We start from the raw sequence: 22391 nt of genomic DNA, 5'->3' as shown, positions 1-22391 counted from the left end.
ACTGAATGATTCTAAAGTGATATAATAAACCACTAAATGTAAACAAAACAAAACAAAAAACAACACAATTAACCCTTTCCCATGATGGGCTGCTTATTTACGTAATCTCCCTTTGGAACTTCTAGTCCCTCCCCCAAACAGTTCCCATTTAAAGGTAATTAGATAACACAAATTAACTCTTACCTTACAATTTCTTCCATTTGTTGGGTTATGATCATTCGTCCCATGAATCTATCAAAAAATTCACATTACAAAAATATATAATATCACTTATGACATCAATGACTGTTTTTTTGCACCATCCTTTTTTTTTTTTTTTTGAGATGAGTCTTGCTCTGTCACCCAGGCTGGAGTGCAGTGGTGCGATCTCGGCTCACTGCAAGCTCTGCTTCCTGGGTTCACGCCATTCTCCTGCCTCAGTCTCCCGAGTAGCTGGGACTACACGTGCCCGCCACCACACCCGGCTAATTTTTGTATTTTCAGTAGAGACAGGGTTTCAGCGTGTTAGTCAGGATGGTCTCGATCTCCTGACCTCTTGATCTGCCCACCTCGGTCTCCCAAAGTGTTGGGATTACAGGTGTGAGCCACTGCGCCAGGCCTGCACCATCCTTATATATGAAACAAAAATCAATCATTTGTATATATGAATGGTCCAATATTCTTGCTGTAAATTATTTTAAAAACACTTATCAGTCCTTAAGCTTTAAAAAATTTATAATTATTGCTATCTCTACTCCAGCTATGAATGAGGTAATGAATAAAAAATGTTTTCAAAATGGCAAGAATCTGGATCATTTTGGATTTTCAATTTTTGGATTAGGGATATTCAACCTGTAAATCAATCAAAGGGTATACAAGAATGTTTACTCTAACAACTGTCGACAAATACACAGTAAGGCCTGCAAGATGACAGATACTGTTCCAGGTGCTTGAGATCCATCAGTGAACAAAATACACAAAGATGCCTGCTCTAGAGTTTACATTCTAGTGGGAGAGATGGTAAGCAATGAACATAATAAAAAACTAAATTACACAGTATACTAGAAAATATTATGTATTATGAAAACAGAAGAACAGAACAGAAGAAGGATCAGGGTGCAGTACTAAGTAGCTAAGGTAGGCCTCATTGAGGAGGTGATTTAAGCAAAGACTTGAAGGTGTTACTCGAGAGTTAGACAAGGGCTAGGTCTAGTGACCAGGTGGGAGTATACATGGTATGTTCAAGGAGAAGTAAGGAGGTCAGTGTATGTGCAGGATGAGCTAGAGGTGGAAGGACAGCAAACAGGGCAGAGAAGGTTGGGGATGGCGGATGGGGGCAGATCCTAGAGATGGTTATAGAGATATGGGCTTTGACTCTGAGTGACATGGTGAGCCAGTACAGGGTTGAGCAGAAGAGTCACATGATCTGACTTAACATTTAAAAAGGAACATTATGACTGCTTTTGTGAGAACAGACTATAAAATAGCAGTAATCCAGGCAGGAGATGGTACTGGCTCAGACAAAACTAGGAAAAGATGGTCAGATTTTGGATGTATTTTGAAGGTAAGCCTTCAGAATGTTCTGATGGGTTGGGGTGAGATGTGAGTAAGGAGGTGAAGAAAGACGAAGGCAGAGGAGATGTGAGGAGTCACGGCTGATTCCAAGGTTTCTGGCCTGAGCAATTGGAAGGATGGACTGTATCAACTGAGATGAGAAAGACTGCTGGTAGAAAAGGTTCCTTTCAGGAAGATTAGCAGTTTAGTTTTCAGCTTGATTATTAATTTGAGATTTCTACTAAATATCCAGGTGTAACTGTGGAACAGGCAGCTGAAGTTTGGGAAAGAAGTCTGGGATAGAGAAATAAATCCGATAGTCAGCAGCATGTAGACAGTCTTTAAAGCCAGGAGGTTGGGTCAGATCACCAAGGGAGTGAGGGTAGATAGTGAAAGGTAAGGTAGAGAAGGAACAGTGCCAAGTCCTGGGGCACTCTAATGGGAAGAAGTCTGGGACAAGAGGAAAAACTAGCAAAGGAGACTGAGACAGAGGGAATAGTGAGGTAGGAGGTAAACCAAGAGAGGGGAGTGTTCTGGAAGACAAGTTAGCAAATTGTATCAAAGAGGAGAAAGCAATGAACTATTCAACCACTAGATTCTGAATTGGTGAATTTATTTGTAATAAGGTACCATACAGTATTTCAAACAGCAAAACAATGAAAAGAGTCAAGTATGAAGGTTGGGGAATGGTTAGGTTCTAGTACATGCACTTGGACTATTCATAGCCATTTAAAATGATCATTAATTCAGCTTCCTGCAATATTTAAAAAAAGGTCAAGAATACCGTTCGGTATAATGGAAAATACTTTTTAAAATCACAAAACCAATCCACATTCTTAAAAGAAATATTAGGCTGGGTGGGGTGGCTCACACCTGTAATCCCAGCACTCTGGGAGGCCGAAGTGGGTGGATCACTTGAGGTCAGGAATTTGATAACAGCCTGGCCAACATGGTGAAACCCTGTCTCTACTAAAAATACAAAAAAATTAACAGGGTGTGGTGGCACACACATATAATCCTATCTACTTGGGAGGCTAAGGCAGGAGAATCGCTTGAGCCGGGGAGGCGGCGGTTGCAGTGAGCTGAGATCGTGTCACTGCACACCAGCCTGGGTAACAGAGTGAGACTCTGTTTCAAAAATAAATAAAATAAAATAAAATAAAATATTAAAAAATATGGAAAAGAAAAAGATGATTAAAAATCAGTAGAAATCCTACCACGAGAATATTACTAAATTTTGATCTACAATTCCTCCAGGTTTTTCTTTCTGCAGCTATCAATTATTCCATCTTGTCACCTAACTACCTATTTAGTACATATATACACATATTTATTTACACATTTAGGTTTCAGGGGTACATGTGCAGGTTTGTTATATAGGTAAACTTTTGTGTCACAGAGGTTTGTTGTAACAATTATTTTGTCACTCAGGTACTAAGTCTAGTACCCAACAGTTACTTTTTCTGCTCTTCTCCCTCCTCACACCCTCCATCCTCCAGTATGCCCCAGTGTGTGTTGTTCCCTTGTGCCCACGTGTTCTCATCGGTTGGCTCCCACTTAGAAGTGAGGACATGCAGTATTTGGTTTTCTGTTCCTGCATTAGTTTGCTAAGGATAACAGCCTCCAGCTCTATCCATGTTCCTGCAAAAGATGTGATCTCTTTATTTTTTGTGCCTACATAGTATTCTATGGTGTATATGTACCGCATTTTCTTTATCCAATCTGCCACTGACAGGCATTTAGGTTGATTCCATGTCTTTGCTATTGCACACACATTATTTTTACATAACTGGGATCATATGAGAGCCCCAACTTTGTATCTTATTTCATTTAACATTATATTTCAGTATGTACCTATATCATTCAATTCTTTAAAAAGATTTTAAGGCCGGAAGCGGTGGCTCAAGCCTGTAATCCCAGCACTTTGGGAGGCCGAGGCGGGCAGATCACGAGGTCAGGAGATTGAGACCATCCTGGCTAACGCGGTGAAACCCTGTCTCTACTAAAAATACAAAAAATTAGCCAGGCATAGTGGCGGGCGCCTGTAGTCCCAGCTACTCAGGAGGCTGAGGCAGGAGAATGGTGTGAATCTGGGAGGCGGAGCTTGCAGTGAGCCGAGATCATGCCACTGCACTCCAGCCTGGGCGACAAAGCAAAACTCCGTCTCAAAAAAAAAAAAAAAAAAAAAAAAAAAAGATTTTAAATATCTACATATATACCTATCTAAGCATTTTCCTACTTGGACATATAAAATGTCTGTAATATTTGACATGTAATATATGTGAATATATATATATATAAAATATATAGCACATATGTGTTACAAGCACATAATAAAATGAAAGATACAATTTTATATAAATACTGTCTCTAACTTCTATGAGTTCCTCAAGGAGGGAAACTATTCCTATTCATCTTATTCACCTATCACAATGAGCACATAGATGCTAAACAATAATTTGTTAAATGAATGAATGAATAAAAATGGCATTCAAAGATTTTAAGTAGTGATATAATTACGAGTTTTCTTTCTACTATAAAAGCCTGTTGCAACGATTACATTTTACTTATATTTAAAACAAAACACATAATTCCAATAAGAGAAACTATTTAAAAAAGTTTTTTCAAACTTTCTCCCCATATTCCAAGATAATGTAAAAACCATATACCAAAGCATTAGTTATGCTTCATCTCATATTAATCTTATGCTTGCTTAGTTCTTAGTTGTCCATTTTCTGGTTTTTAATAATTATTTTATAATCTGCCATTGCCTCAGACCAGGATATAACAGCAATATAGAAATCTTAAAATCTTCACAGTTAAATATGTCTTACAGTCAGTCTATGAAGTGCTTTTAAAGCATATGATTCCAAAGTTTTTAGTTAATTGGCAAATTCTATACTGCATTTGACTTTGATGAAAGTATACAATTTTTATAACATCGCATAGAGAAAACCTCCATTATAAAGATAGATCCAAAAAAAAAGATACATAGAACAATGAGAACTCATGGACACAGGAAGGGGAACATCACACTCCGGGGACTGTTGTGGGGTGGGGGGAGGGGGGAGGGACAGCATTAGGAGATACACCTAATGCTAAATAACGAGTTAATGGGTGCAGGAAATCAACATGGCACATGGATACATATGTAACAAACCTGCACATTGTGCACATGTACCCTAAAACCCTAAAGTATAATAAAAAAAAAATTAAAAAAAAAAAAAAAAAAAAGAAGTTTGGAAAAGCCAACGGCTGAAGACTTTGAAACATTTCAACCAACAGGGGGAGATATATAATATAACAAGAAGCTGAGGGTGATTTTTTACAAAGTGGCTGTAATTTATAGTCTACCACCATTTATTGAGTAAAAATGAACTTAATTTATCATTTAATTTTTTAATAATAAAAAGTTGTTTCCATTCCACAGCCCACATATAATTGGCAGGATTACTGCAGATGATCACTGAAGGTACACAACACTGTGTTTAGCGAACCGTAATGTTAAAAGAAGTTCCTCTGTTCCTTTCTCTCCTTTCAGAAACAAGATCTTTAAAAATCTAACAAACTAGAAAAACATTTTTTATTTTGTGTTCATTGTGATAGATAATAGTTTCTGTCTTTGAGAAACTCATAGATGTTAAATATTTATAGAAAATTATTTTTTACTTTATTATGTGCTACGTATAAGTAAAATACTGAAAACTTTTTAAGGTTCTAATTTAAAAGTAGTATCCTCTATAGTGGTAAAAACAAAGACATAGTCCCTGGCTTCATGGAGCTTACCAAAAAAAATCATTCTTTTCTTCTAAGAAAATAATCTTATGTCTACTATAACTACTGTTACAGCTACAAAGTAAGCATGCTAGTTCATAGCAAAATAGAAGGTAATGTGAAGAAACTTGTGGATAAAAACTCTGGCTTTGAACTATTATCTTTTGCTTAGAATTCTAGCAATTTCTGCTCTTAGTTTTTTTCATCATTAATTGCATCTCCCACCAACCCACCCCACAAATATTGTTTCCAATTAGCTAAAGATTTCATTTTATGTTTATGGTTATTTAAAAATGAGGTCTGTAAATAGGACTTAAAATAAGTATACTGAATATCACACCATACCTGTATAAGTCTGCTTCTGGTTGCTGGCATTCTATTACAGCTACTAGAGTGTCCAAATTGGCAACTGTTTGTAATAATGCTGTTTCTGGAACTGCCACATGTGTCTGAAAAAAATGAATTAAATTGTAGAGTTTTCAGATCCAAATGGGACCTTCAATATCAGTTATTTCAAATCTCTTTTATAGGTAAAGTAATGGCATACTGTACTTGAGATCACTCAGCTAGACAACAGAAGAGAAAGAAACATGTAAAATAAACAAGGGGCAAAGGAAGCTACTATCATTACCTGTCTACAGAGGCCATTTGCATATAAGGAAATTCAGTCTGTGTGCATAGTCACTATTACTTTATCATAAGTAATTTAATAGGAAAAACTGTGAATTTTCACCTTTGATTACACTCTGAAAACTGAGAAAACATAAATTTGTCCCTTATCTTTTAAAAGTACCACAAATAGTAAAAGATTATATTTTTCCTAAAAACATCTTCTGTTTTTAACTTGGATTAAACCCATGTGAGGCTACCCTTGAAATAAAGATATAACATCAATTCTTTCTTAAAACCTTTTAATTTTTGAAATAATTTTAAAAACTTCCCCTTAATCTGGTCGAACTTTACTACTTTAACCAAAGTTAAGTATAATTATAATCCAAAGACACTTTGTTCACCAAGAGCAATACTCAAACATATGCAAGCAAACCTTCAGGTTAGTTTCTCCATCCAAACTAGCAGTTGTAACGTGACAGGAACCATCAAGTCGATCTGAGGACAGAAGCACCAAGTCTGCAGGAAAAATTTCATCTTTGGCTATTCGAACAATATCACCCACCTATAAAGAATTTTGGGGAAGAGTGAATTTATAAATTTTAAAAGGCAAGGACTTACTTTTATTGGGCTCTAAATAAGCAGCCTATCACAATATTTTAGCATAGGAAAGTAGGCTTTTAACCAAAACGTAATATCAAGATTAGAATTATGTCCTATGATATCAAGATAAAATTGATTTCCATTATTTACCAGATGCATACCCGAATGTTTTTTGATCTAGTTTTTACAAGGCCACCACTTCGAACAACATAAACAGGAGCTCCATTTACTTCATTATCTGAGTTATGCCGTAACCAATCTTCATATCCCTGTAAATATCCAAAGGGTAAAAAATAATTTTTCAGTATAATTTGAAGATACTTTTATCAAATAAGAAAAAAACCTCAAAAACTTCCCTAAAACACTACATTCCAGAATCATATTAGGCTATTTGGATGCATATGCTCATAGGTATTTGATATTTGTTCCTACAAAAAAGAAACACTTGCTTCTTTTTTGTTATATACATTTTCCTGGCTTTCACAGGACCTCTAGTTATTTCTTCTCAATTTCCTTACGGAGGCTCCTTCGACGTCACCTTTATGGATCCTTTTCTCACATTTCTCTTTCTCACTAAGAGATTTCTTCTGTCCCTGTGTCTTCAAATAGTATAAATATGCTAGTAATTCCGAAATGTGTATCTCCAGCCATATATCTCTTTTGAACTCCAAACTAGAATATCTAATTGCTTTATTAATATCTCAATTTTGATGTCTCATAAATGTCTTAAACATATTCAGAACCAAACAGATGATGTCCTGAAAGTGTGTTGCATGTCCAATGTTTCCCATCTTGACAAATGACATCACCATCTACCAAGCTGTTCTTGCCAGAAATCTGGGGACTCATTCTTAACTCCTACCCTTTTCCTAACATCTATGCAATCACTAAATTCTATTGTTTGTATGTACAAATGATATTTTAATCATAAAGTATAAATTCACAGAGCATTACAGACAATAAGTAGAAAAAAATGAGCAGATTTTTGGAACTGAGATTGTGTTCTTTTACTTTCTTAAACAATAGACTGACAGAATTATAATTAGTACAGTTGACCCTTGAACAACACAGGTTTGAACTGCACAGGTCCACAACCCATGGATTGTTTTCACTAAAAGTTATATTGAGTGTACCTAAATCATCTTCCTCCCTATCCACCTCCTCTACCTCTTGTGCCTCTGCCACCCAAGACAGCAAGACCAACCTCTCCTCTTTCTCCTCAGTCTACTCAATATGAAGACAAGGATGAAGACCCTAAAGACCATCCATTTCCACTTCACGAACAGTAAATATATTGTCTTCCTTATGATCCTCTTAATAACATGTTCTTTTCTCTAGCTGACTTTAAGAATACAGTATATAATACATATAACATACAAAATATGTGTTAAACGACTGTTTTATGATATTGGTTAAGGCTTCTGATGAACAGTAGACTATCAGTAGTTAAGTTTTGGGAGAGTCAAAAGTTATACACGAATTTTCAGTTGCATAAGGTGTTCCCCTAACCCCTGCATTGTTCAAGGGTCAACTATGCTTAACAAAAATATGTTAGCCCGTATGGATCATCACTAGGAAGGAAACAGACACGAGCATTTCACAAAGAATCTTTTGATTAAATATTAAGGAATGGCGATCTTTTAAGTGGAAAAGACTTCCTATGCCATTTTAAGAAAATTCAAGAACTCAGAGATACAGCACAAGTATAGATAATGGAATCTTATCTAAGAGAGAGTAAGTGAATAAAAAGATAAGGTACAGAATAGGTTTTGTTCTGTGTCACCATTTGTGAAAAAATATGCTTGCCTATATGAACACTTTGCATAGATATCTGGACGAACTTACAAATAATTGCTCCCTGGGTAGAAGAACTAGGAGACTGGGGGTTAGGAGTCTAAGACTTACTATATTCTATTTTGTGCTGTTTCCCTTAAAAAAAAGTGCATCTATTATTTTTAAAATATAACGAAATTATAAAATAAAAAGCAAAATATGAAAGACTATTTTGAAGGTATACTGTTTTCAGGTGGAAACCTTGTGGGAAAGCACTCTTAAGACACCTAAATTATGTTGCCCGTATTTAAGTTGCAGTATGTCATTTTAGAGAAATTTAATTGAGAGTCAAAATATTTTTTCTGAAACTGTCAAAAGCACACTTTCCTTTACAGTCAGATGACATTAATAGCAGAGCAATGATAATTCAAACATTATTATCTTTTTTTAATACAAGTTCATAAATTCTAATCCATCCTACACATTACTACCAGATTAATCTTCCCAAAGCATTGTCTTGATTCACTATCCTGCTCAGAACCCCTTCAGTGATTCTCCATGCTTACAGCAAAGCATCTTCTGGCTTCCTTAATTTAGAACCAACCTATACTTCTATTATCTTGTAGTACTTTCCTAAATAGGATCAAACATTAGTTAGACTTACAATTCCGCAAAATAGGTCTTGCCTTTTCTTGCACTTGGGCCTTTGCCCAAGTAGTTCATTTCTACCTCATCTTCTTCCTCAACTGTCATTTTACCCATATTCCAAAACTCATCTTAATAATATTTCCTCCATGAGAATTCATATTTTCATCTATTTATCAGCAATTTGCATTTCTTTTCTTGGAGATGATCTGTGCCTTTTCCTTATTTATGTTGAAGAGAAAGGTATGTGCTCTTGGTAAAATATCTTTTAAAATTAAGATCAGCTGGGCGTGGTGACTCAAGCCTGTAATTACATCACTTTGGGAGGCCGAAGCGAGAGAATCGCTTGAGCCCAGAAGTTGGAGACCAGACCCGGCAACATGGCAAAACCCTGTCTCTACAAAAAAAAACAAAACAAAAATTAGCTGGGTGTGGTGGCACACAACTGTAGTCCCAGCTATTTGGCAGGCTGAGGTGGAAGGATCACCTGAGCCTGGGAGGTCAAGGCTGCAATGAACTGTGATTGCACTACTGCTCTCCAGCCTGGACGACAGAATGAGACTCTAAAAAAGATAAAATTAAGGACATAGGCCCTTTGTTATATAGAACACAAATTTTTCAGTTTCCTTTTTGCTTTTAATATTATTCAGACTTTTTTAAACACTCACATTTTATTTTTCCTATATGATATCTTTCCTTGCTTACACCAGTATATTAACTGATTAATTCCCAAACTGACAATGAGATGAAATTTCATCTGTATTTACTTCTACTATTTTGTAGTTACGTATATTCAGCTTAGTAATCCAAATGAGTTTTATTTTGCTATATGGTATCAAGTATGAATCCAACTATTTTTTCTAAATATTCAAGTGATTATCACATCACAATTTATTGTCTGATATTTTACCTACTGATTTGAAATATGACCCCTTACTTGAATAAATTCTTAAATTTATTTAAAAATAATAATAATAATATTTCCTCCACAAAACCATCTCTGATCATCCAGATGAAGTGTTCCCTTCCTCCTCTGAATAGCTAGCTAGCTACAGCTCACTGGATTTTACTACTACTCCATTGAACCATAATTATTTTTATATTTGGTCTTACCTTCCTATTTCATAGGTTTTTAGAATCGTGGAGGGCAAAGATTATCTTATTTCCTAGAACACTATATCTCGCATTACACAACTGGAGAGAAGACTTAATATGTAAATACAGTTGGGAGAAGCTAAAAACAAGCAAACAACTGACAATCTCATTCATATTAAAGTGTAAGTAATTGATAATGGAGCCTTTTCCTATTTTGATAGAAGTACAAAGGGAAAAGGCAGACTAAAAGGGGAGAAGACAAAGAAAAGTTGGAACATGGCAACTTTCACTTTTACAATTTTTCCAAAATTTGTTCTATTGATCTATAGTAATAAATAGATACATAAATCTGAACAATATATGGAAGTATTCTGTGTATTTAAAAGAGAAAAAAGTTAGGAATAGGTGTTGCAAAAGAGAAAACTCTGTCAAAATTTTGTTTTAAGGAGAAAATCTTTGTGGTTCAAATTTTCTCTTTGAAAACTACATGACCTTTTATATTTCCCCCTTTTGCCTTAGTTATGAAGCTCTCATCTAAATTTAGTACTCATATTTAATAATCACACTAACATAGGTTCTAGGCATAACCTTTTTGCTTTCTGCCTTTACTCACTTTTACTTAAACCAATTTTGGAAGGAGACTGTCAATTATTATTATGATTATATTAAACTCTTACTTGCAGATAAAAATTTACCAACTTTTTTTCAACTCAGTTAATGGTATCATATTCCAATTAAATGCAGTCCATATTTGGCCAAATATACATTGGGAAATAAGGACAAGAGGTATTGCAACATTTTACATGGCTTTAAAAATATCCAATAAGTTCATTCATTCATTTATTCATCTGTTAAACAACTACTGAAGGCCCAATATGTGCATGGTCTTGTTCTGCTAACTGGAAATACGCAGGTATATAGAATAAATTATCTGGCATCATAGAGTTAGACATTCAAATCAAAGTGACGGATAAACTACAATACCAACATTTATCAATAGAACAAAAGAATAAATGATATGAAGGAAAAAAAGGCCAGACTAAGAAATAAGAGGGGCATGGTGGTCAAAGTTTAAGTATAGAGTAAAATGAATTGAGAATGCAATTATCTGGCGGAAGAACTTTCCAGGAAGAAAGTACAGCAAGTTATAAAATCTTGAGATAGGAGCATGCTTACTATGTTCGAGGACAAGTAGAGGAGTGCAGCTGCAGCACAGTGAGTTTAAAAAAAAAAAATGGAAGGAAACGAAGAAGGAACCAGGGACTAGACTCTGTACGTCTTTATGTCTTTGTAGATGACTGAAAAGACATGTTTTGGTCAAAGTGGGAAAGCTACTGAACAGTTTTAAGTGGGAGGGTAGCGTGATCTGATTTTAAGAGATCAATCTGGCTGCTCTGAGAAAACCATATAAGAGTAAGAGCAGAAATGAGAGAACTCTTCAGAAAAGAATGCAATTGTCCAGACAAAAGATGATGGTGGCTTGGACTAATGAGGGAGATCTTGAAGGTAGGGATAAAACAGAACAGTCAAAGGATGATGATGTCAAGGCTTGTGGTGGTTGGATGGGTAGTGCCATTTAAAAAACTGCAGAATAATAAGAACTAGTAGTATAGTTTTCGAGGGGGAAAAAAATCAAGAGTCATATTTAAGATTCTTGTGAGATGACAAAGTTGAAATGTTGTACAAACAGTTGTACATGTGTGTTTGGAGTTCAAAGAATAGTTTTAGGATAAACATAAATTTGGGAACCATCATCATAGAGATGGTAACTTCAATCTGCTGGATGGGATGAAATTACCTAAGGTGAAAGTATATATAGAAAAGAGGTCCGAAGGACAAACATGTTACTTTGTTGAAATAAATGACATCTGTTTGTCATTTATTTCATCAAAGTAAATATTCATCAAGAGAATAATTATATGGAGTGATATAAATGCATTATCGACTGATATACACACATTTTAATATCTCCAATGGAAGAGTGAAGAAAGTAAAATCGAACTTAGAGCTGTGGCCTAGTATTCTCTGACATGCAGATGCATAATTTAATTGTTAATCTATAGGCTCCTCTATCTTTCTTATGTATGCAATAAAGAATATACTTCATCCCAGAACTGTAAAATGTTTGCCAATTTTATTTCCATGTCAATTTATGCCTTATCCCTACATCTTATAAAATGAAATATTTACCACATTTACCTGAGAAAATTCAGTTAATTCTCTTGCAGGTAGAAGGAATCATCTCTGTATAACTGAAACTCTGCCAAGACCTTTTTGAGAAGTAGTAGCTAAATCAACATGACATTTCTATGAATTTCTTTCTTATTCTATATGTTTATCTAATAACCTTGTTTCTCTATACCTAGATTTTAATGTCAATTCATGCTCTGATTGAAGCTTTTTCCCCTAGGGGGAAAATACATAAAAACCAACCTCATAAGAGAAAGTTTTAAACAGTAGAAAAGGACTAATACATTTTTTTTTTTTTTTTGAGACAGGGTCTCACTCTGTCAACCAGGTGGGAGCACAGTGACATATAATCACGGCTCACGGCAGCCTCCACCTCCTGGGCTCAAGCGTTCCTCCCACCTCAGCCCACCAAGTAGCTGGGACCACAGGTATGTGCTACCACACCCTAATTTTTGAACTACGTAATTTTTACTCACAAATGTTCACACCAGAAGTATATACTCTGCTCTCTATAAACAAATCTCTTTTGAATTGCATTTCTTTTACGTATCACCAAACTCTACAAAGATGATTATAATTAAGAAATCTATTTCATATATAAATGGTCTATATATATATATAATACTTGTTTTTGGATGCTCTCTAGCTCTGTCAAAGGAACAACATATTTTAACGATGTTAATCATTCCATGAGTCATCAGGTACCTGAAATATAACAGAGTGGCTAATTCAGTTTAATCTTACTACATATCAGACAAATTTGCTGCTTTCTTATGGAAATTATTTTCACAACAATAAATGTTACTTTGGAGTGGAAATATTTGGCAACTTCTAAATGACTTGGAGGAAAATAAAAAAGGTATTTCATACCTGCTTTATGGCAGTTACTGTTATCACAAAGAATAATGGAAGTCCACTGGTAATTGGACTGGTAGGTGTATCAATCATAAGCTAGATTTATAAAAAAGAATACAGAATATATTTTTATATTGTGCACATCATACTATTAACATCTAAAATTTCACATTACACAGTGAGTACACTTTAGTTCACAATTTCCCTATTATGTGGGGTTGGAAGACTACTTAAATCTATTGCCTATCCACATATTTGGCTAGACTGGACTCAGCAATTCTGCTTAAACACAAAGTTCTTCAATATTCGCCAAAGAGTGGAACTACAGCTACTTAGATCTCATTTCACATTTCTTTGACATCCTGATAGATGCTGAAGACTCTGTCAGCAATTTTTACCCTTGGATTCAGAATGATATCAACACTAGGGAAAGAAAACTAGGAATGGGACTATGGAAAGAATTTTTTTCTATAAGTGATTTTGTTACATCCAACAGAGCCAGAGGTGGATAACTAGGAAAATGATGTTCCTTTACTCTGGATAGGCCCATTAAATTTGTTCTATTCCAGACAAGATGAATTCATCTAAGCTAGTGATTTCACAAATGTATGGATGTTACGTGGATATGGTTAGTATACATTTCTTGCTTTTCCAAGAAAGCCAAGCTAACGGTCTATGGGCACAAAATCAGAAGTTCCTTCTCTGTTCATGAAAGAAAGGAATTTTTTTTTTATAAAAAAAGCAAATGTTTCCTAAAGCATTAAAATGATTACTTGACAAGTTTCAATTTTTCATTTGAAATCCCAGGTTCTACTGAGAGAAGAGTTCAGAGTTTATACATCTGATGCTACACTGAAATTGCAAGTTTTATCGGAAAAGAATAACTTCTTTAAAGGAAAATGGCAATCACTATTTTAAAATCTTGATTTATACTCAAGTTCTCTTCATTTTATATAGAGAGATATATATATATAATTTTTTTAAGCACAAGGTGAAAATTAAGAAACTGTCTAACAGCCTATAATAAACACAGACTTAAGCAAAGAAAATGGTCTCCTGGAAAAAAAAAACCTTACCCACAGTGATACTTAAAAATTACAATTCTTTTAAATAACTTAAATTTAAGTTAAATTTAAATTAAAAAATTAAAAGCTAAAGAAAAGTTTACTTTGTACAAAGATGATTCCACAGGCAGAAATGTACCAAAAACATGAACTACATATTAAAAGCCTAAACATTTATGCTCTGAGGCAGAATATCTGAAAGATATTAGGTTACATTCTTAGCTAAGATTATGGTTAATCTAAGTACTACAGCACATTATTGATGAAACAATATACAACTGATCTTAAAGTTTACAGGCTATTTCTTTTAGAAATCTAGATATGACAGATCATTGTATTCACTGAATACAATGCAGAAGCATTGCAGAAAAAATGGTCACATGGTCAAATGATTAACAACACAATGTAATTTTTCTTTGTTCTAAGACATATTTTTAGAAACTATGTTTACAAACTTAATATTAAGTAATAAAGCTTACCTGAACCAAAAATATAATAAGAAAATAAAAGTTTGCCACTCTTCTGAACTGTTCAAATAAATTTTTTGGAACAAAATTCCACACAGTGTACTAAAAAGAAAGAGAAGAGATCAATAAATTAATATTTAAAAATAATATCAAGTATATAGACATAATATTAAGAAGTAAAGTAAAATCAGATTTACTAACCCCTTAGACAAAAATTCTGTAAGTCTATATGCTACAGAAACGATCTGGCTTTTAGAGTTCAGGACTTTTATTCTACTTCCCTTTTTTCTTCCTTTTACTATTTATTGGCAATTTTAGTATAATTTTGAAAAATGAAATAAGCTGAAACCCAACAATTTTGCTACTAAATTCTGGTTTTTTTAGAAGTTAGAGAAAGCAGATCTAAAACAACATTTTAATAACTCATTTTGGATTTTGGTATACAAAACTAAACCTAATGCTAAAGATAAATATGAGTCAATAGAAATGCAGATACTAGATACAATTTATATTTTAGTTAGTTTAGCATCAGAAACAGAGGAAATAGTTTGTTTAGTATGAAATATGAGGAAATAACCTAGAATGTTAAAGAAATAAAAATGCTTTAGATAAGTGATCACTGCAATAACCACCAAGAAAATTTCATAAAGGATATGAAAATCTGTCACAATACCAATTTTAAAAGGTAAGATAGTATAGTACAACGGTTAAAAGCATAGATGCTTGGGGTTAAACTGCGGTGGCCCAAATCTTAATTTGTAATACTCACTAAATGACCTTGGACTTAATCTCTCCGTGTTCCACTTTGCTCCTCTATAAAATGACGATAATATTAATCATATCTTATAGAGTTCCTATAAACATTAAATCAGCTAACACACTGAAGAAGCACTTAGGACAGAACCTGGCTCATACTAATTGCTATAAAAGTGCTTATTATTATTACTCAGCCCAAAAACCTATAATGCTGTATTACAAGGGCAGAATAATATGCTGCAAATTTTAATTTGTGTTACAACTCACAACATAACTTCATACATGAAACAGGGAAATTGATTTATAGAATTTTTACTTTATGTACATTCTCCCAGAAGAATATAAGATCCCTGAGGCCAGGGATATCATTTTATTTACTGTTCTATCTCTAGCACATATATTACTCCTTGGCATATAGGTGGAGATCAAATACTTTGCAGAATAGATTAATGAATAAATAAATATGGATGACAATGGGTTTTTTCTGATATAATATCCTGATCTCAGGCAATGAGGCCTCAATGGTTATTGACCAATTCAAGATTTCCAAAGAGGTACTTTACGTTACCTAGTGTCATGTCAGATGGCTCTAAGTTTTGGATTTTCGTTGTCAAAAGTTAACTTCTTAATTAGCTATTTGAGACCTGAAACACTGTTTCCCACATGAACAACCTTATAAATAGAGTTAGGTTCCCAGAAAAGCCCCCAAAAGCCTATCTGACCCAGGGATATGGAAAGACTAGTCCAATACCAACAAACTTTCTTTCTTTGGTGAAATTATATTTTCAGTTTGAATCTGGAATATGTGAAACATATTTTCCCCGAGTAGTGGCAGCAGCAGTGGTTCCAGAATCTGAGGATGGGAAGTATGTTTAGGGCTCTAGAAAGAAGAGAGGTAGATACTTCCTGGAGCCAAAGGAAGTCAATGTTCAATGTATACACATGAGATGGTAATTGTGTGTCAAGTCACCTGCAGGTGATCTTAATTGGAATTAAAAATCAGTTGTCAGAATATCTCCATATAACTTCTTCAGTCACCAAATGTATAATACCTTATAAGGAAGGTTTCAAGTCTCCTAAGTTTACAGCAATCTATTTGAAATGTAACAGCAACAATATATTTTGTATTCCAGAATCCTGAAGAGAACAGCTATATAAATTGGCAGTAAAGTAATTGGTTTCAGGGTGTTTTCTTTGGCTAGTTCAATAATACAAGGAACAACTCAGAACAAATACAAATTTCATATGAAAACTAGCACATAAATGGTAGCAATTGTTTCTAGTTTTTCTGAAATACAAACATAATAGATTGTGAATGAGTCTAAATTCTGTGCTTGTCCTATTGTACAGAAAGGGAGAACTCTAGTAGCATAATATCAAACATTATGAAAATACTGCTAAGAAAATAATTTATTATGCTTTAAAGTTCTCTGTTATGTAATAATGGTTAAGATAAATGAATTAGAAGTGTAACTTCTCTATATTCATGTATGACTTTATAATTGACCTTATTTTCCTCCTAAGAAAACTAAAACATGGCTATAAAATTAAATATTTTGCAAGAAGGTTATTTTATTTTATTTTTTTGAGACAGTCACACTCTGTCTGCCCAGGCTGGAGTACAGTGGCGCAATCTTGGCCCACTGCAACCTCCGCCTCCTGAGTTCAAGCAATTCTCATGTCTCAGACTCCTGAGTAGCTGGGACTACTTGCATGCACCACCAACCTGGCTAATTTTTCTGTTTTTTTTTTTTTTTGAGACAGAGTCTCGCTCAGTTGCTCAGGCTGGAGTGCAGTGGCTCGATCCAACTCACTTCAAGCTCCGCCTCCTGGGTTCATGCCATTCTCCTGCCTCAGCCTCCCGAGTAGCTGGGACTACAGGTGACCACCACCACACCCAGCTAATTTTTTTGTATTTTTTTTAGTAGAGACGGGGTTTCACCCTGTTGGCCAGGCTGTTCTCAAACTCCTGGCCTCAAGTGATCCGCCCACCTTGGCCTCCCAAAGTACTAGGATTACAGGAGTGTGCCACTGCACATGGCCAAAGAAAGCTTAAATTTAAGATAATGTAGTTACTATGGCCAATTAAAGATATACCACACAACCACAACATGCAAGACACTTCCACAATAAGAGAAACAGAAATAAGATGTTTAATATTAAGTAGAAGAGATTAAGAACAAAATATTAATAGCTGTATTCAAAGGTAAAGTATATGAAAAAAATTTAACAAAGACGGTCATATTTGACATGTGCTTTAAAAGAAGAACATTCAACAGGCTGAAAATCCAGAGCAAATAAGGGAGAACATTTCAGGAAGCTAGGACAGCATGAGCAAAGGGACAAGAGAAAAGCTCATCATGGCTTTGTGAGATAGAAAACAATGCAGTCTGGAAGGAGACCAAGAGAATAATAGGGGAGTGAAAGGTAGTAAAATGAGAGTAATGAGAAGCAGGCTTCACTTATGCTCAGGAAAAAAGTGACAGTATCTGTATAAATATTTACATTCTTGAAATTATGGTCAAAGATATGAATTCTACCTTTCTACAAAAACATAAAATCTACCAAGTCCATAAATACATAAAATTTACATTTTAAAAATTGTGGCTAACAACATGAAATCAAAGCAAAGGCACAGTGGTAGGAAAGTTCAACATGAGTTTGTGGAATAACAGGTAATCTGTTTTGGAAGGAGTTTAAGAAAGCAATAGTGGCATAATAGGTAGTAATGAGAGAGACAGTCCTCATTTATGGTAAACATTTAAAAAGGCAATACTTTTTTAAACATCCACATTTTAAAAAATATGGTCAAAAACATTAAACCAAATACTTCTGTGTACAAAGACAGTCATATAAAGATACTTATTTAATCCCAAAAGCTTTCTAGGAGGACACTCAGTTTCCACTATTGACAAAGAAGTGCTCCTGTGGACTCCCAGCAGATAAGAATTATAAAGATTACATTTTAAAAACTATGTCAAATCCTGGAAAATGTCCAAAATATAGATGGAAACGGGAAGAGAGTTAAATCTCAAAAAATTGCAAATGGAAGAAGTATAAATTGTGAATTTTTGGCTTCTTAGCTTGGAGACAGTATCCACCTGCCACACACGACAATGGCTACAAAACAGCTGGGGAAAGCTACAGCCTCATCAACAACATGTGACCGAGATTAGAGTTCAGGGCTGGAAAAGCGGCTGGAAATGTAAGGGGAAAATACTGATTGTCAGAGAACCACACACACAAAACGGCTTATATTCAAAACATTAACTACACAATTCCAGGCTGACAGCTAAACTACGCACTAGAAAGGAATGAACTACTGATACTAATACTTGCAACAACAAAAATGAACCTCAAAAGCATTACGTCACGAAAAAAGAAGTCAGGCACAAAAGACTTGTGTTGTATTACATGAAATTCTAGAAAAGAAAAAGCTATAGTTACAGAAAGCAGATCAGTGGTTTCTAGTGCCTAGGGGGTAAGGAGGAGGGGGACCTGCTGCAAAAGGCCATGAAAGAATTTTTTGGAGCAATGGATATATTCTACATCTTGATTATGGCAGTGGTCAGATTTGTCAAAACTCATCAAATTGCACACTTAAAACTGATAAATTTTACTGTATGTAAATTATACCCTAGGTTAAAAAAAAAACCTAAAGTTTTCAAGAGCTTTTATTTCTTGCATAATTTATTAAGAACTGTGTCACTACAAACAAATGGATGAACATTCCATGGTCATGGATAGGAAGAATCAACATCGTGAAAATGGCCATACGGCCCAAGGTAATTTATAGATTCAATGCCATCCCCATCAAGCTACCAATGACTTTCTTCACAGAATTGGAAAAAACTACTTTAAAGTTCATATGGAACCAAAAAAGAGCCCGCATTGCCAAGACAATCCTAAGCCAAAAGAACAAAGCTGGAGGCATCACGCTACCTGACTTCAAACTATACTACAAGGCTACAGTAACCAAAACAGCATGGTACTGGTACCAAAACAGGGATATAGACCAATGGAACAGAACAGAGCCCTCAGAAATAATACCACCATCTACAACCATCTGATCTTTGACAAACCTGACAAAAACAAGAAATGGGGAAAGGATTCCCTATTTAATAAATGGTGCTGGGAAAACTGGCTAGCCATATGTAGAAAGCTGAAGCTGGATCACTTCCTTATAACTTATACAAAAATTAAGTCACGATGGATTAAAGACTTAAATGTCAGACCTAAAACCACAAAAACCCTAGAAGAAAACCTAGGCAATCCCATTCAGGACATAGGCATGGGCAAGGACTTCATGTCTAAAACACCAAGAGCAATGGCAACAAAAGCCAAAATTGACAAATGGGATCTAATTAAACTAAAGAGCTTCTGCACAGCAAAAGAGACTACCATCAGAGTGAACAGGCAACCTACAGAATGGGAGAAAATTTTTACAATCTACCCATCTGACAAAGGGCTAATATCCAGAATCTACAAAGAACTTAAACAAATTTACAAGAAAAAATCAATCCCATCAAAAAGTGGGCAAAGGATATGAACAGACACTTCTCAAAAGAAGGCATTTACGCAGCCAAAAGACACATGGAAAAATGCTCATCATCACTGGCCATCAGAGAAATGCAAATCAAAACCACAATGAGATATCATCTCACATCAGTTAGAATGGTGATCATTAAAAAGTCAGGAAACAACAGATACTGGAGAGGATGTGGAGAAATAGGAACACTTTTACACTGTTGGTGGGACTGTAAACTAGTTCAACCATTGTGGAAGACAGTGTGGTGACTCCTCAAGGATCTAGAACTAGAAATACCATTTGACCCAGAGATCCCATTACTGGGTATATATCCAAAGGATTATAAATCGTGCTACTATAAAGACAGATGCACACGTATATTTACTGTGACACTATTCACAATAGCAAAGACTTGGAACCAATCCAAATGTCCATCAATGATAGACTGGATTAAGAAAATGTGGCACATATACACCATGGAATACTATGCGGCCATAAAAAAGGATGAGTTCATGTCCTTTGTAGGGACACGGATGAAGCTGGAAACCATCATTCTGAGCAAACTATCGCAAGGACAGAAAACCAAACATCGCATGTTCTCACTCATATGTGGGAACTGAACAGTGAGAACACTTGGACACAGGATAGGGAACATTACACACTGGGGCCTGTCGTGGCGTGGGGGCAGGTGGAGAGATAGCATTAGGAGATATACCTAATGTAAATGACGAGTTAATGGGTGCAGCACACCAACATGGCACATGTATACATATGTAACAAACCTGCACGTTGTGCACATGTCCCCTAGAACTTAAAGTATAATAATAATTAAAAAAAAAAAAAAGAACTGTGTCACTAATCTAAAGTTCATCCATTATCCTGGATTCTGACATCTCCTCTTCCTACTTTTTGCTTTAGAACCATCATCCAAAATGAGAGATAGCACTAAGGGTATGTTACACACATAAAGAATGAGAAGGCAGCAATATGGGGCAGGGCAAAGAACTGCTGACCTAAGACAACATCCTTGGGAAAGATGAGGTTAGGATTAGAGAAAAGATGTTAGTTGCTTTGGAAGAGAGGGAAGAAGCAATGCAAAGATGCTTCTTAAGGTGCCCTTTCAGGCAATAGTTACGATATAAGGAAAACTTTACCCTCAGTCTCTTTGACTCATATCCTCCTATAACTGTACCGTCCAAGCCACTAGTCACATGTAGCTACTGACATTTAAATAAAAATTAAATTAAACTTCAGTTCCTGAGTTGCACTAGCCATATTTCAAGGCCTTGATAATCTTGTATAGTTTATTGGCCATCATATTGGACAATTCCACCATGACAGAAAAGTCTACTGCAAAGTACTATTCTACAGTCTTTAGCTTCAGAATAACCTAAGACAACTTAAAAATGCCACAAGAAAAAATGAAACAAGGAAGAATATATAAGAGTGAAGCTGTACTTTGGCACCATAAAATGTGTACAAATGAGTGATAAAATTGGAGGAAGCAGGCTTTAAAGCAACACAGAACTGAGTTTAAATTCCAACCTATGGCCGGGTGCGGTGGCTCATACCTGTAATCCCAGCCCTTTGGGAGGCCGAGGTGGGTGGATCATGAGGTCAGGAGTTCAAGACCAGCCTGGCCAGGGTGGTGAAATCCCATCTCTACTAATAATACAAAAATTAGCTGGGCTTGGTAGCAGGTACCTGTAATCCCAGCTACTTGGGAGGCTGAGGCAGAGAATGGCTTGAACCCAAGAGGTGGAGGTTGCAATGGGCTGAGATCGCACCACTGCATTCCAGCCTGGGTGACACAGCGAGACTCTGTCTCAAAACAAAAACAAAAACAAAAACAAAAATCCAATCTAGCCATTTACTAGTGAGCAACCTTGGGAAAATTATTCCATTTCCTAGCACTTCAATTGAGGAAACTGATTTAAAATCAGTATAACACTGCTTTGTAAAATAGATTTCATAAAAGCTATCTCATAGGGTTGTTGTAAGGATTAAATGATATGAGAAGTACTTAATATAGTTTCTGGTACATAGCATAAATATTAGTTCCTTGGTTTACTAGCAACTAAAGATAATTTTTTGGCATGTGGGCTACTGGTATCAGCAATTAGCCACTCCTTGTATTCTACAGTTAACCATTTTGGTTAAGATAAATCCACCACCATTTTCTTGAATTTGTAACGATATAAATAAATATATACACACATATATAATCACTTTTAAAAATAAAATTATCCATATCTACAGTTTTAATAATAATTTTTTTTTGAGACATGGTCTCACTCTGTTGCCCAGGTTGGAGTGCAGTGACACAATCACAGCTCACTGAAGCCTCGACTTCCCAGGCTGAAGCCAGCCTCCAGAGTAGCTGTCAGTACTCTGGTGTGCCACCAGGCCTGGCTAATTTTTTGACTTTTTTGTAGAGACAAGGTCTCATTATGTTGCCCACACTGGTCTCAAACTCCTGGGCTTAAGCGATCCTCTCGC

General features: G+C 35.3%; 1 protein-coding gene across 3 annotated transcripts in view; it reads right to left on the bottom strand.

Moving 5' to 3' along the window:
* The window catches only part of ATP11B (ATPase phospholipid transporting 11B (putative)), a 128599-nt gene that overhangs the window by 77861 nt on the left and 28347 nt on the right, over positions 1-22391 (bottom strand). For all 3 annotated transcript variants that reach the window (XM_030822869.1, XM_030822870.1, XM_003256526.4), the window contains exons 3-8: positions 14621-14710; positions 13093-13173; positions 6681-6788; positions 6353-6481; positions 5653-5756; positions 184-231 (exon numbers count right to left, since the gene is read on the bottom strand). In XM_030822869.1, the coding sequence (XP_030678729.1) occupies positions 184-231; positions 5653-5756; positions 6353-6481; positions 6681-6788; positions 13093-13173; positions 14621-14710 (560 nt within the window). The remainder of the gene's footprint in view (positions 1-183; positions 232-5652; positions 5757-6352; positions 6482-6680; positions 6789-13092; positions 13174-14620; positions 14711-22391) is intronic.

The sequence above is a fragment of the Nomascus leucogenys genome, chromosome 11 (genome assembly GCF_006542625.1).
Source record: "Nomascus leucogenys isolate Asia chromosome 11, Asia_NLE_v1, whole genome shotgun sequence".
NCBI lineage: Eukaryota > Metazoa > Chordata > Mammalia > Primates > Hylobatidae > Nomascus > Nomascus leucogenys.
Note: the sequence above shows the minus strand (reverse complement) of the source record. Positions and strands in the feature narration are given on the sequence as shown.